General features: G+C 33.7%; 1 protein-coding gene across 1 annotated transcript in view; it reads right to left on the reverse strand.

Moving 5' to 3' along the window:
- ERGIC2 (ERGIC and golgi 2) overlaps positions 1–16,725 on the reverse strand; it is a 31,522-nt gene that overhangs the window by 2,086 nt on the left and 12,711 nt on the right. Inside the window, exons 6-13 of the mRNA XM_010946577.3 lie at positions 13,466–13,506; positions 10,560–10,661; positions 9,136–9,231; positions 7,216–7,271; positions 6,074–6,172; positions 3,005–3,102; positions 1,265–1,427; positions 106–188 (exon numbers count right to left, since the gene is read on the reverse strand). Of these exons, the coding sequence (XP_010944879.1) occupies positions 106–188; positions 1,265–1,427; positions 3,005–3,102; positions 6,074–6,172; positions 7,216–7,271; positions 9,136–9,231; positions 10,560–10,661; positions 13,466–13,506 (738 nt within the window). The remainder of the gene's footprint in view (positions 1–105; positions 189–1,264; positions 1,428–3,004; positions 3,103–6,073; positions 6,173–7,215; positions 7,272–9,135; positions 9,232–10,559; positions 10,662–13,465; positions 13,507–16,725) is intronic.

The raw sequence follows: 16,725 nt of genomic DNA on the forward strand, positions 1-16,725 counted from the left end.
ACAGCACTTTATTTTGGGCAATTTCTTTCTGGGCACCGAGAGCTACTGTTTAGAGTTAAGGATATTATGACTTAGAGATCAGCACATTTATACGATACCACTTACAGAATTGACGGGTTTGTAAGCTCCAAGTCTGAAACGACAGTAAATTATTTCAACTATAAATTTTCCAATTCCATGTAACATGCCTGTAATAAAAAAATAAGTTTAGAGTTTTTAATTAAATTCTGCTTTAATGAAATTACTTCCTAAGTTAATTATTCCTAAATTTGTACGTAAAAATAAAAAACTCAACTAATGATGTTGGAACAGACTGAGGAAACAGAGCAGTTTGCCTTATTCACTTCCACAGTTAAAAACATCACGACAGTTGAATTTTAAAATAGATTTCTTTTCAAAATCACAAGGCCACATCATTCGTGACCTTGACAAAGCAATCTTTACAAAGGTGTTTAATACATCTTATACTCACACAATTTTGAAAAATAAATAATATTAGCACCACAAATTTAAATGACCTTGAACAAAGCAGTGACAAAAACTTTCATAAGAAAAGCTATTCATTGCTTTAAAAAACATAACAAAGTATATAAACTAAGTAGTTCCAAGTAATACTGAATAGGAGTTAGGATAAAGAAGGAACTGTTTTCTTTTTTTATCTATTGCACTTAACTTTCAGATTTTCAAGATTATAATTCTGCAAGTTACCTCTGAGAATCCCATAATCTTAAGGCAAAAAGGCCAAAAATCATAAAAATATTGACTGAAAAATTTGGTTTCACATATTGCATAGTTCAACATACCGTAAGATAAAATTTTACATGCCATACAGTTAAAAATATCTTAAATGAAAAAGAAAACTTACATTTCAAAGTCTACTGTTTCTAGGCATTTTCTCATCTAATCCTACAACATACTTGCAAGTTAGATATTATTATTCCCATTTTTATAGAGAGAAAATAATTTCAGAAAACGTAGGTGACCTACACATGGCTACCACCATGTAACTGCACTTGGGCTCAATTCCAGGATCTCTCTAGCACACTAAGTAATCTCCCTAAATCATGAGTGCAGTGAACTTACTTACATTTAATGCTTCATCAACGTAATTTTTGAGGTTTGGAATTACATCTTAAAGAAAAAATTCTTTAAATATCAAAACACGAGAATGTGTATATTGCTTGCCCCTTTTACGTAAAAGCATCTTGATTTTAGTGCTAGCAACACTTTTAGAAATTAGACCAAAAAAGGAATGAATCCTAACCTGTTGTTGAAAAGATTCCTCCAACAATACCACAGAGTCTTACAAAAAACTGCCAGAATGGCATGTGCTCCTCGGTGACTGTCACCATAAGAGAACTGAGATCATATTTCATAAAAATCCCAGACACTCCATGGCTGCCTGCAGCATGGTTAATGACGCGTTCCTAAAGGCAGACAAAGAGATGGGGAAAGACGGCAGAAAAGAAAAACAGCAGCCCCGTCAGCAGCCCCATACGAAGCCCCACACCTCCTGTGTGAGGGGGTACCCACATCTCCTCAGCAATTGTCCCACTGGACCAGGCTCTCCAGAGATAAGCAAATTATTCTGCACTCATTGTGTGCTTAGCTTTTAAAGCAATCAAAAGAACAGGCTCAATCTCTCCTATTTTCTCTACAAGGTTTCTACTGAGCTCAAGAATTTACAACTATATGGCACATTTTTCATTGACCAAGTAATAAAAACATGTTCCTATTTTGATATACTTTTTGTAATATTTCTTTGCCAAGAATTTACAAAATAATTATATTTACTTCCAGTCATTTAAATGATCAGACTATAAAATAAGTAATTTTACTTTCTGTGTTCATTTTAAACTATATGAGATACCATACAGGAATAAAATAGAATGCATTAATTTGAAAGATATAAATATTTGAGCTACTGGTTCAGTTTTTAAAGGAAATTTTTCTCTTGAAAGGAGTGTAACTAAAATTATAAACCTACCACAGTGTGCACACTGAGTGAGAAAGCACTACTGCGTTCCATCCTGTTTACACTTCAAAAATCAAGTTTGAAACTTCCTAATAAATTTCTATTATAGCTTGAAATAACTATGCTCCCACAGCGCTTTGCTGTGACTTTGATGTCAGGCCCTACCTGGTTTTCCTAAGCGACAACTGAGCTGCAAGCTGCACTTTAAAACAATTTCACGTGGGCATTACAAAATCACTTTGTCTATTAGCACAACAGTGCCTTAATTGCATTGATCAGTGCATTGATCAAGTTTTCCAATAAAGTGACTTCATCTTAAAGTTCTGAATTGTCCAATATCACGTCAAAATTATAAACATATTGTCGCCACCTATATGAGTGGGTGCTGTTTCAGGGATCAGGGTGTCTACATAATGAAAGACTCACAATGACTCACTTTTGGTCCAGGACCAGTGAAGGTCAGCCTCATCCTTGTCATCATCCACTTTACCAACTCCAGTTATGCCCTTTTTTTTTTTTTTAAAGCGAAAGACAACTATTGTAGTTGCCCTATCAGCACAAACACACCCTGCAAAGGTCAAATGCTCTGGTATTATATATTTTTTACATTTACTTTTGTTATTTAAAATATATCCTGGACATAATTTCTCTCTCTTTTTTAAAGTTGCATGCTCCTCCATTGTGTGGATGCACCACTTGGGGTGTTTCTAGTCTTCTGCTATTACAAATAACACAGCGAATAGCCTCCTACACACACCATTTTTCCTTTCCCACGGGATCTTTGGATTCAACTTCCAGAAGTGGGGATTGCTGGGTCAAAAGGTAAATGTATTATCATTTACCCATGGGGATAATATCACCCATCACTGATATTTTATTGGCTTAAAATAAAACAGCAATGCATTTCAAAACTCCACAAATTTTAAATGGGGGAGGGCACTAACTGCAACTCTCCAACCTAATTTTGTAGCAGGACCATAATATAAAATGCTTTTTAAAAACTCATCTCACTGGTTGGATTCAACTTACCCTTTCTGTCACAGAAAACTGGTGGGTGTCTGCTGAAATTTTATATGTATGTAGTCTTGTTGGCACAACTGTAATAAAATACTGGAACATCTGGTTGTCTGGAATAAAAACAAAGTATAGTTTTTTCCATCAATCCAGTAGCAATGAAAGTACTGCCAAATATTATATCCCCCTTCTATTAAATACAACTAATCTGAAACTTAATGCTACTTAGGACTTAATGGCTAACAAAAAAAAATATTGTAAAAGAATCGATGAAAGCAGTATATTCACACTTGGTAAAATAAGTTCTTAGTAAGCATAAACTAGCCACACACACACACACACACACACACACATACGTCTATTAAAAGATGTCAAAAAAGATGAGCTAGTGAATTAGATACCCTCTACAATCCTTTTATCAAATATGGAAAATAAAAGTAGCTTTTCTTTACAGCACAGAAACTAATAAAAATAAAGTTACAGTAGTATAACCACCACAAGACACATTTTCAGTTTCTACTAATATCTTAAATAAATCAAAATTAGGGGGAGGGTACAGCTCAAGTGGTAGAGCACCTGCTTAGCATGCATGAGGTCCTGGGTTCAATCTCCAGTAGTTCCTCTAAAAATAAATAAACCTAGTTACCTCCCCCCACCAAAATAAAATAATTAAATAATACAGTAATAAATAAAACATTAAAAAAGTTTTTTTTAATTGAATTGGCCATTGGATATACAAACCAAAATGTAGCCTTTGGATAAACACAAGGACTCGATACCACAGCAAGAATGTAACTAAAGAAACTATTCAGTGATGGCCTGGGGTTAGTATGAATCAAAAGGATCATAATTATATAGTCACTAGGCATTTCTAGGTTTAATACAAGTTATAAATACCATTATATCATTATTAATTAATTTTAAACAATTCACATAATATAAAACATGTTAATTCTCTAGGGCTATATTCTAGAAAATTTAGAATTAGGTCTATCTACCTATAGTTTCAGCTCGGTAAGTAAATACACTCTCAATACGTTTGACCTGAAAACAGACACAGTTCATATCACGTTGTAATGATTGTCTATGAAAACTTTGTACATGAATAAAATGCATCAGTCTCAAATGTATGGCTTGATACATTCTGACAAATGTTTTTACCCATATGATCACCACCACAATCAAAACATAAAATATTTTCATCATCTCAAAACGTTCCTTTGAACCCTTTTGCAGTAAATGCCCTCAATCTCTGGCCCTAGGATGAGCACTAATCTACCTTGTATTGTTCTAGACCAGTTTTGTCTATAATTTCATATAAATGGAGATGTATAGTATCTACTTTCATGGGTCTAGCTTCTTTTGCTCAGCATGAATGAATTTTTTCCCCATCAATTCACTTTCTCTGTCTCTTATCTCAGTAATCCAGAACAGGACAGGGAAGGGTAAAACTGAAGACAGGAAGGAGAGGTAAGGGTAATGGTGTCTTCAACACTAATGTTAACTAAGTTTCTAACCAAATAAAGAAAGCCATTCACCGTTTCAACTTCACCATTTCCAATTTTACCTACTGCTTGTACCACTATAACTTTCAAAAACATGAATGTTTTTGGCCAGTTCTTCTATTATTAATTTCAACTTAAATCCTACATATTATCACAGATAATATTAGAGCGAAAGGGTGTCAGTTTTGTCCACCAATAATAAATGGCTTATCGATTGTGAACAGTCCTCAGTTTCATCCTTTGAGTTGTTCTTTGATATAAAGTGAACTGCTCAATGTGTGCTTATTTTTGAGGTGTTTTACAAATAACTTTATTATGCCATAAACAAAAATAGCAAGCTGAAAGCACTAGGAAAAAAGATGTTCAAGTATTAAGTATTTATGAAAAAAAGATGAAACTGAGAGTGGTAAGGCAATAACCAATCCTGTTGTACACACGGGAGAGATAATTAGACCTGAGGGAAAAAATGAAAGACAAAGGAAGTCTTGCCACACGAGGAATGAAGTGCCAATGCAATGCACAGTAACCAACGAGGGTCAAAGAAACGTGACAGGAAAAATTGGAAACCTTTTCAGCTACACCAGAGAACACCTGAAGAGCTGTCTGATCACGTAAAGGCCAGGCAGAGGGGGAAGTGCTGCTGCACGAGATTTTGTTGCAAGACATAAATTGTTCCATAGTTTACAGGTCTGTCCAGATCTGCACAGCATTAAAGATGCCACTGCTAAGTAAGTAATCCCCTCAAAACTCCCACGTCATGGAGGGGTAGTTTCTCAGCTCAACAGATTTGTAATTAATTGTTTTCCTTCTTGAAAAAGAGGCCCAGTAGAACATACATCAGGAAGAAGGGTATACTTGCTCTAAAGCTTTGAATAACCTGCTGACACTCATCTCATGGCATTTTATAAAGTACCTTTAAATGCCTCTTAGTCTTTCTGAACTTAGGAGCAAGTAAACTTAAAGAGTCTTTGGAAAATTATTCTGTTCATACTTAGAACTGCTTTTTTTAAATAAAAATGTATAGTTCATTTCAGCATCTTGAAACAAAGTATTAACCAAAATGCTTTTCAATGAACATCTCATGTACTATTTAATGTATTTTGCTGTAGAAATGATCATATACTTAAAGACAAGATTATACCAAATAAAGCTTGTAACTCTCAGAATGCTTCCACTCACACACTTCCCGATTTGGTGCAGCGCTGAATGTGGAAAAGCAGTCACGCCCTCCTAGCACCTCGGCCTTTCACACATTCAGAGCTCTTACAGCCTATGCCTTTGCCTGCTTACTTCTGACAAATTTCTTATTCTGTTCCATTGTTCATTTTTTCACGTTTATAATTTATCCACTACTAGGGCAAATTCTCTCCACGCACATCTCCACTTAGAGATTCCACCATTTAAACCACTTAAAGATTTATCTGTTTTTCCATTACAAGGTGGTTAGGAAGAGCATTATTTAAAATATATTAATATTAATGTATTATTAATAATTATTAATTATTAATAAATTTCATATTATATTAATATGAAAGCTATAAAGCCTACATGCAAATTCCAATAGTAATCAACTACTTACGATCTAATGCAATTTTTTCAGTTCCATCTAAAGGATTAATAATTCCTGGAACAGGCTCTCCAAAAGACAAATGATCTATTCTGTGAGAAAAGTTGTAAGCTAAGAGGCAAAAAATAAAACCAATTAAGTAGAGAAATTGCATTAGTCAAAACTACAAGTTACAGGTTAGTTCACATTCTTACCTTTCTCAAATGAAAATATCTAAAATCTGCTGGTATAACAATACAGTATTTAAAATCACATTATTTTTGAGAAACATGCCTATAAACATGTCAATTAAATGCATATGGGTATGTAAGTAAAATGCTAATCCCAAATTTCATAATTACATACAAATTAACATCTAAGAAATCCTGATAATATCTAATTTATATATATGTTATATACATTTTTATGTGTTATATAATTATGTAATTTTGTTATAATTACACAAGTTACATAATTTATGTTATATATATTTCTTATATACATATTTCTTATTATTATAAGATATATATATAAAATAAGATATAATACATTTATATCTACATATATAATAAGAAATCCTGATTACATCTAACCCCAATAACCAAAAAAATAAGTCTTTCCTGATCAAAATCATCAAATAGAAACAGGATTGTGCTGTTAGAAGAACTGGGATGATGTCCATGAAACTGATCAGACATATTCTTGATACACACCATTACTAAATGTGACCAAACTTATTTTTTATGGAATTTATTACTTGTTTCTGTTCTCTAAAGCAGACTTTAAAAACTCAGTTTTATGGTGATCATCACACAAAAGTAACCTGAATACTTTATGTATGTGTGTATAAATGTCCACATTTAAATTGATAAACTTCAAACATATACTCTTCATTATCTGTAAAAATTAGCAGAAATGTGTACAAAGTGGAGTACACCAAGGCTCTCCTCTCTAACCTCAGCACTTCTGAGCTGTGACTGAGTAGAAATGCAGGCAGCTTACAGGCAAGAGAAAATGGACTGGAGTCAATAAATCCAACCACTTATTTTCCCCTTTAGATATCTTCTTTCAAAACAGCTCACTCCCAAGCCCTACCTTGCACCCACACTAAAAATTTAAAAATACACTTCTTCAGCAAGGACATATTCATGGAAAAAATTTCAGAAACTGCTTACAGTCATGGTTGACAAGTGCTGCCAAGTGTGCATGACCTCGGGGATGTGGAATTGCCCTGAAAGGAGGAAAAAATGGATTAAACTAAAACATTTAACTATATAACTAATTAAAATCAGAAAGGGAATCTTTTCTAAGTTTTACATAATTTTCTTAATATAAAATAATATAACAACATACTTGGCCTATGATTTAAGTAGGTAAGTCTACTCATCTTGGTAATGCAATAAACTGGAGGTTGGCAAATGTTTTCTGTAAAGAGCCAGACAGTAAATATTTTAGGTTTTGTGGGCCAAGATGCAAAACCGAAGATATTATGTAGTTACATAATAAGAGAGAAAGCAAATTTTCACAAACACATTAATGAAATTCAAAATGTAATAGTAAAACTTGAGTACTTTTTTGAATACAGATATTTTTGCTGGGAGACAGCACTTTGCTAAATTGGAGTTGAGGTGTCCTATTTTCAAAGTCCCAGAGACGATAAGGATAAGATACAAACCAAATGCTTTTCCATTTGGTCTCTCTTATTGATGGTATGAGTTATCATATAAAGAGATAAGTGCAATTAGGAACAAAGGCCAAAATACAGAAGTTCACACAGTATTTGTCAGTTTCTCTCTTTCAGTTAGTTAGGATATTGTTTGTATCCCAAGGTGCAATAAAATCTTCTAAGTTTCTTTGAGCCAACTATTACTTGCTGACTGATACCAAGAAATTCTAAGGTTCCCATCTACAGGTTCGGGAGGGAGAGAATGGGTCCTGGCAACAATAACAAAGTAACAAAACACAAATGTTAAGAAGAGTAGGACAACAAAGACAAAGCAAATGCTTGAACTGATCGCTGTCAGCACTGACATAATTTTGCACAGAAGCCTAATGCTGTCTCTCTATATTTTTTTAAATCTCCAGCCATTCTCTTTCCTGCTTTATGGCCTTTCCCTCAGCCTGGGTGCCATTCTCCCCCGTATACGAAAATTCCTAATCATCCACTAGTATTCAAAGGTTTTCCTCAATAAAGCCTTCACTGACTTGCAGAGTAGGTCAGGTACCCTGTTACACAGTTTCTTATCAGCCATAGTTTTCCTTTATAGCTTCAACGCAACTGTAATTAAATAATGATGGGTGTAGTTCACTGTTTAAAGTTCAGATTCTCTCATGGAATGTCAGCAAAAACCCTTTCTCTTTCCTTTCTCTTCTTTTCACTGTTTCACCTTTAGTATATAGCATGGTATTTGCACAAAACAAGTACTCAAAGAAAGGCTTTTATAATGAAGGATTGTTCAGCTCTGCAACTCCAGCTGGAAGGAAAGGAGGGAGGGAGAGAAGCAGAGAAAGAGGGAAGAGACAACCGGGGAATCTGTTTATCCATTCAGAAATTCACCAAGGGTTTATGTTATGACAGTTTCTGTGCTGGGTTCTGCTCATGAAGGCAGGTGGTCTGAAATTTTTTCTTAACTTTTAACTTTCTCCCAGACACTAATTTCTAATTACATCAAAATATCTGTCTCCAGTTAGTTAGGGATTACATTTTGATGAGGATCACCAACAGGAAAAATGAAACAGAAGCCTAATACTCCCCAACAAAATGAACACATTAATAAAATGTCTAGATAAGAACATGCCGGCTACTCCAACTTAGCAAGTTGAAGGTTTTAATTCACAGTTACCTACAGCTCATACACTTTAACATACAAAATGTGACATGACTGTTCCTCTTTTGTTTTGAAGTTGTCATTTTTAAAGTTAGCAGTCTTCTCTACCCTGAGGTTGAAGGCTGAAACGTCAATCTAAAGACACCAAGAACACGTTTTAAGCAGCCCTTTGGTGGTGGGTTCTATAACATCTGGTTAGCAAAGAATTTACTTTTCACCAAACTGCCAACCTGTCTAAAGTATTTTCAGTAAGTGAAAAGAACATACTTGCCCACAGTTATGTGAAAATTCCCTGCTACTTTATTGACATATAGGTGACCGTGAATTCTGCACGCATCGGGCGGCTGTGATGAGTCATCTTCCCTGTTACAAGATAACGTCAGGATTACTTACAGCACATTCAATCGTCCCCATTTTGTGGTGAGAGAATTTTGCAGACAGGGAAAAAAAATCCCTAAAGATCAATTTTTAGGTAATATTCTAAATGTCAAAAGTAGAATAGCAGTTTTTTGAAGTCTATACATTTATTTTAAAAAAATCTATAAAATAGAAAAAATTAAATAATTATTATATAAATACTATATTTTATTTACACAAATCTAAAATTCTATGGTTCTTCAAATTTAACCAGAGGACTAAGTCTAAGGAGAGAAGAAAAATTAAAAGTAAATAACTATTAGCCCAACAAAGACATACTTCCATCATCTACCTCTGGCACTTTAAGGACAGGAAGGGATGGGAAAAAGAATGAGGTAAGGGAAGGGCATGCCATAATTTCAAATAGACAATGACATTTCCTTCCTAAACAAATGTAAAAATTCTGTGTAGTTTTAAATTTAAGTAATTATTTCCAAGATTATAGCATTTCCAAATATCAGCTCTTCAAATCTATAAAAGAGAAAAAACAGAAATAAAAATATAAAATCCCTAACCAAAGTTTATCACCTTCCTAATGATAAATATAATTAATTTATTCTTTTTTCATCTTTGTTTAAACTGCAGTATAGTTATTGTATAATATTACATACATTACAGGTGTACAATACAGTGATTCACAAGTTTTAAAGACCATAATCAATGTATAGTTATTGTAAAATATTGACTATATTCTCGTGTTGTATAATATATCCTTGTAGCTTTTTAAATTTTTTCAAATTTATTTTATTTTTTTACTTTGTAGCTTATTTAATACCTAATAGTTCATACCTCTTATTCCCTACCTCTATACTGCCCCCACTTCTTAGTTTTGATTTTTTTTTTCTGGCCTGAGGATTTTTTTTTTTTTCAAGTACAGTTGATTTGCGATGTTGCGTTAGTTTCTGGTGTACAGCATAGTGATTCAGTTATATGTATACATATATATATATTCTTTTTCACATTCTTTTTCATTATAGATTGTTATACATTACTGAACACAGTTCCCTGTGCTTAAAACCTAGTATAGTTTTATATGAAGGTACAGCATACACACATAAAAGAGAAAAATTAAGTGAAAATGTAGTAATACGATTTGCGATAATCCAGATTAATATTACAGGCTATAAATTTAAGAGGAAAAAAAGACATCTTCATCATACAGGATGATTACATTTTCTCTAAGAAATGTGAGGTCCAGAGAATTAAACCAATACTAAAATTATGTCAAAGTAAGTTCTTAGTAAATAGTTGCATATTTAAAACACACGTCTCACCTTGGTGGAAGTGCTGTTGACGCACTTTTAAAAGCACTTTTAAATATCACATCTTGAAGTGAATGCTCTTCTTGCAGTCTACTCTGAATCAGCTGAAGCATCCTAAATAGAAAACAAGTAATAGTTTAGAAACAGTGAGACACACAGAGAAAGCCAACACCATTTTAAAAATAACAGTGGGTAGCTGACTTAGCTAAGCCATACATTTATTATTACAGAACTTTATTCCAAAATAAAGTACTAAGTTTTCTTTCATCATTTCCTTGAAAGCAGGAAAAATGAGGCAGTGTGGCTAGAGGTCTAACAGCTAGGCTCCTTAAGCCTGTCTGATTCCACCAGCATTGGACATGCAACCAGGGTTGTCAAGAAGCAGCTTCTGCCCACCTGAGTATCTAGATTCATCATGCATGCATGCAGCAGTTACAAAATTCTTTATTTTTGTCAGACACTGGATAAAGTGTTACAGATACAGAATGAGACAAATAAAGGGCCACATGATACATTTGCTGGACTTAAAGTAGGAGATTACGCACCACCCACTAAGAACACTAGAAAGACAGGCCTATTTAAAACAAGTCATGTGCTCGCTTCAGCAGCTCATATACTAACATAATAAGTCATTTTTATACTGTGAATTTAGTAGAAATAAAAAGCAGTAATCACAAAGGCTTTGTCATGGTTTGAGATTTACTACTACAGGAAAGAGACGAACTGGAATCCTAAATATTTTAAGAAGTAGAACAATTGAAAGAAAATTTAAATATCTTTTAGCAAATTCCATAGGTAAAGAACATTCTGGTCTGCACATTATTCAGGTTGACAGGCCTGAGGCATTTCTAGTCCATTCAAGAATATTTGTTTAAAAGTAGAACATGATAATCTAGGAAGCTTCAAGAAGCCAGATCCCATCTTCAGATTTATATGTACAAAGATTTAAAATCTTTACATCTAATGCTGGCCGAAATCAAAAGCTTCATATTTTCGTGTGTATTTCCAGAGTTCAACTTTCAGTGCTGGGCAGTGGGAGAAGAGGTTGACGACACCAAAGTGTGTGTGTGTGTGTGTGTGTGTGTAACCTCTGCCTCAAATATACCAATAAATATCCAAGCTTATGTTCCATATATGAAAGTATGTAAAAACCACTATGATGGAAAAATAGCTATCATTTTAATAGTAAAAACACAATCTCCTCTCGCACTTGTTACTCGTCTTGAACACTGACTAACATTCCAGATGAAAGAAGACTTCTCACTTTAATATTTCTGGCTTAAAGTAATGTATTCCATCCCTGGATGGGTGCCCACTAAAGGCTCAGAGACACCTAATATTCAGTTCTTTTGATCAACTACATTTACTTCAGCTTTAATTTTAAAATCTCCCCAAATGATGAAAGTGGAAATTGAAAGAGAAAAGCCTTTGAAATGTACTTATGGACTAGGGAGAAAAAAAAAAAAAAGGGGGAAAAAAATTTTTGTAATAATCTTTAAGTCAGGTAATGTCTATTTAAACATAAGACACAGCCTAGAAACCAAAGAGGAAGAAAACAGTGGGAGTGGGGTAACCATTTATAACAAAGAACTGACTTCTTTAATATACAAAGGATTCTTTAAAGTTATTAAGAAAAAACCCAACCACCAAGCAAAACAGGCACGCAGCATGAGCAAGCACCTTCACACACGAAAATACAAACAGAAAAAAAAAATCTGCAGATACTCAATTGATTCGTAAAGAATGCTAACTAAAACAAGTGCAAATTAAATTGGCAAAAATAAAAAAAAAGTCTGGTTATACCTATTATTGGTGAGGCTGTATAGAAACAAGTATTCTCATATAGTTTTGGAGTATAAATGAAACTATTTTGGGAAGATATTTCACATTACCTATCAAAACAATTTTTCCAGTTTTCCTGAGATATAATTGGCATATAACATTGTACAAGGTTAAGGTATAGAACATATGATTTGATTGATGTATATAGTGTGCAATGATTGCCACAGTAAGTTCAGTTAACAACCACCGCCTCACAGTTAGACTTTTTTTCCTTGTGATGAGGACTTATCAAAATATTAAATATCCTCTAAAAGAGAAATTCCATTTCTAGAAACCATATATATATATATATATATATATATATATATATATATATATACACACACACACACACACACACACACATACACACACACACACATATACATTCACACAAGTACATAAGGAATATATATATATTCACATAAGGAATTAGGTTCAAGAATTTTCACTGAGATTGTTTTTCATATTAGAATCCTACCAGCAATCTAAATGCCCACTGAGAAGGATCAATTAACCACATTATAGTTTCCCATAAAGTGCAGCACCATATGTACTTAAGAGGAAAAATTTCAAAATATAAGGTTAGGTTGGAACAAGCAAGTTATAAAACAAACGTATGGGATGATCCCCCCTGTATTAGGAAAAAAACAATACTGGCTAATACGGAAACCTACTGAAGATTATATATGAACAGAACACCTCTGGAAGGCTACACAAGAAATTTAACTCTGGTTATTACCACTAGTCAGTGGCACTAGGTTTAGAGAATGATGAGGAAGCTTTTACTTTTATTTTATATCTTTATATTCAAATTTGGTCATATGTTGCTTTTAAACTTTTTAAATAGTAATACAATTTTAAATGAAAACTAAAATGTATGTGATTTAAAGTACATTAGAGAAAAGATTATAGGACTTCCCTAAGATCTGATAAAATTTTTGAAAATGTAAAAATTATACACTATATTCTGCTGATACTTCATCCAAAGAAATGCCTGGAGAAATATGTCAATCTATGAAGGATTCACACTAGACAGAATTGACAAAGTGTGATCTAGATTTCATGCGGACTACAATACTTTGTTTACTCATTACCTTTGCCATTCTTTTTGCTGTGGTGAAAGATCAAATATTGCCTGAAATAAAGAAAAACATAATCACTAGCACTGTCAATTTCTTTTGGCTTTTATATCATCATTTTTAAAAATTTTCTTTGAGCAAGGAACAAATTTACAGTGCCATTAGAAACAAGCATTCAAAATTCACATTTCACCTTCCATAAGTCAAACTAAAAATTTAAATGAATGATATTTTTACTCAAAAGTAATATAAAAAAATTTTACTAATTGCAAATATTTTCCTGTTACCATTATCTACATTTATAGGGATAGACACAATGCAATCTAGTATACGTGCAAAATGGCATTTAAATGATGCCAGCAAGAAACTAAATATTTATTTAAAAAAGAAATGAAAAGACATACGGCATAATATTCAAGCATCCAAAGCCCATATTCTTACCTGGAAAATATCATGATAAAACCAACAATGTTTGAAATAAGCTAAACAATGTCACTGTAATACCCAAATGTATTATTCAAGAAAAAAATTATTCAAAAGAATTTACCTAGGCACTATGTTCATCAACCTGCTTTACAGAATCAGAGGGAAGTACACAAGCTTCCCACGGCTTGTGGCAATATCCACAATTTAATTTTGTAGCAAAAAGTCCACTTTGACTTTTAAAAAGGCAATTCATAACAAAGCATATTGATTCTACTGTTTACCTTACCCCTATTATTAATGATGCCTCCATAACCATGCTGTAACCCACCACTGTCCCTGCAAATCCTTGCTCTTTAACCCCTCATTTCATCAAATGGTTCTACCTCTGTGTCTTTTTATTCCTTCCTTTCCTGTAATGGTGCCCCTAATGTCTGTCTAAACTCTGTGCAGCATTTGCTCCAGGGTAAATTGCTCCCATCTTTCTGATTACAATGAAATTACTCTGATTACTCGTCCTGCTGAATTTGTCTATATCATGCTTCCCAACTTTTTTCACATCACAGAACACAAAGAAAGTGCTAATGTCTATAAAACACACCATGCCAAACAGATGGGGCAAGTGCAACTGCTCCCCAGTTACCTTTTGAATAAAACTGTTGACAGTAGGGACTACATGATTCTTCCTTTGATTTCCTGAAACTACTTGATACAGCGCTTACCAGAGGGTGAAGGAACCACTGGTGGCTTACTTTGTGCGAGGTACTATGCCACTTAATCCATTCTCTCACTTAACCTTCATAACGACTTTGTGAGTTTGTCATTATTCTTTACTTTTTGTATATAAGGAAGGATTGCTAAAGGTTAAAAGTTTTTTTCAAAATCGCTGATAGTAAGGGTCAATATATAAAACCAGCTCTGTCAGAGTCCTCACTTTCCCATCCTTAAAAGTAGTTCTTTTCTTTAAATAAAGAAATAATAATGAAATATAATAGCAAATTGTAAAATAGTAAATATCATAGCATACCGTGTGAGCATGGTTTGGGAACTAGTAAAGTTATTATAGTTATGTTTTTAATATTCAGACTGCATATTAAAATAATAAGTTAAAAATTCAAATAATTTTACATTAATAATAATTCTGATATTTGAATGTAAATTAGGACAAGGAAATGAATATTTACCAAAAACATTAAACATTAAAAAATTACTGACAAAAAGTATCAGATATTTTTAAGTTCCAAACTTTCTAAGACATGACTTTTAGTTATACGACAGTTAAATTAAAATAAAACTGCCCTTTTCCACAAATGATTGAAACAGATGGCAGCAACTGTTTACAATGGAATAACCAACGATCTTGTCACAATTACATAATTCTAACATTCATCAGTGCCTAATACCTGCAAGGCATTACGCTTTACATTTCCTGACCTATAAAGAAGAAAAAACAAATCTAATGCTTCTCAGGATCTTAAAAATCTAGCTAGAGAGACAAGCTATCCAGAAAAAATACATATTAAAAAAAAATCAGAGACTTAATAAATATGAAGAAAAGCAAGTGAGAGTGACAGACATCCAGAATATGGACAGAATGCTTGATAAACAGCATAAGTAACTTTTACAGGATAAGTTCAAGATGATTATCTCCTCTATTTCTCACAATGTCCAAAGAAACAGAAAAACGAGGACACAAACTGTATCATGATTTTAAATCATTTTCAATTAGCATCCACATGCTGGAAATTTTCAAGAACTTGTGCAAGACAGCATACAAGGGAGACTAAATTGAGAGGAGCCCAGCACAGCTTATATCATGGAACAGAAAAGTCCACGTAAGGAGCAAGTAAATCCCCGATTCAGAGTAACAGAGGAAACAGGTGATAAATGAGAACAGGACCCTCAAGGAAGAGTCTCCACCCTAAGAACACTTTCAGGAGTTCACTCAAGCGCCAGAGGCCACATCCCTCGGGGCGTTCCACAGCAGTGTCATTCCCAGCTTATATGTAGCCTGGACTAAATTCTAAATTAAGCAAAAATACTGCCACAACTGGCTGCTAATAAGAACAGCCACACCGGCTAAAGAAGAAAGGAATTACCCTGGCTAAATTTAACCTGTCAAAACAAATGCAGAAAAGGAAATTTGGGGTGCACTGGTGAACCACTCTGCCATCCTGAACCTAATGGGACTTCCTCCTTTCTTTTCAAAAGTATCTGAAGCTCTAATTTTACTTAGAAGAAACATAGTATATCTAAACAATATATCTTTCTTAGGTCTGAAAAAAAAAAAAGAAAGAAGGGAGGAGGAGGCTGGGAACTGACATAACTCAACAGTCCATTTCAAGTCTCGATCACTTAATTGGCCATTTATTTCCCCGTCCTAAAGATGAACAAGAAAATACTATTAACAAAATGAAAAGACAACCTACAGAAAGGGAGAAAATATTTCCAAGTGATCTGACTGACAAGGGATGAATTTCCAAAATATACAAACATCTCATACAACTCAATATTAAAAAAAAAAAAAAAAACACAAGCAACCCAGTCAAAATGGGCAGAAGCCCTAAACAGACATCTCTCCAAAGAAGACATCCGGATGGTCAACAGGCACATGAAAAGATGCTCAACATCGCAAATTGTTAGAGAAATGCAAATCAAAACTACAATGAGGTATCACCTCACACCAGTCAGAATGGCCATCACTCAAAAGTCCACAAACGATAAAAAGCTGGAGAGGGTGTGGAGAAAAAGGAACCCTCCTACACTGTTGGTGGGAATGTAAATTGGTGCAGCCACTATGGAAGACAGTATGGAGGTTCCTTAAAAAACTGAAAATAAACTTACCATATGAT

The sequence above is a fragment of the Camelus bactrianus genome, chromosome 34, assembly GCF_048773025.1.
Source record: "Camelus bactrianus isolate YW-2024 breed Bactrian camel chromosome 34, ASM4877302v1, whole genome shotgun sequence".
In the NCBI taxonomy this organism is placed as follows: Eukaryota; Metazoa; Chordata; class Mammalia; order Artiodactyla; family Camelidae; genus Camelus; species Camelus bactrianus.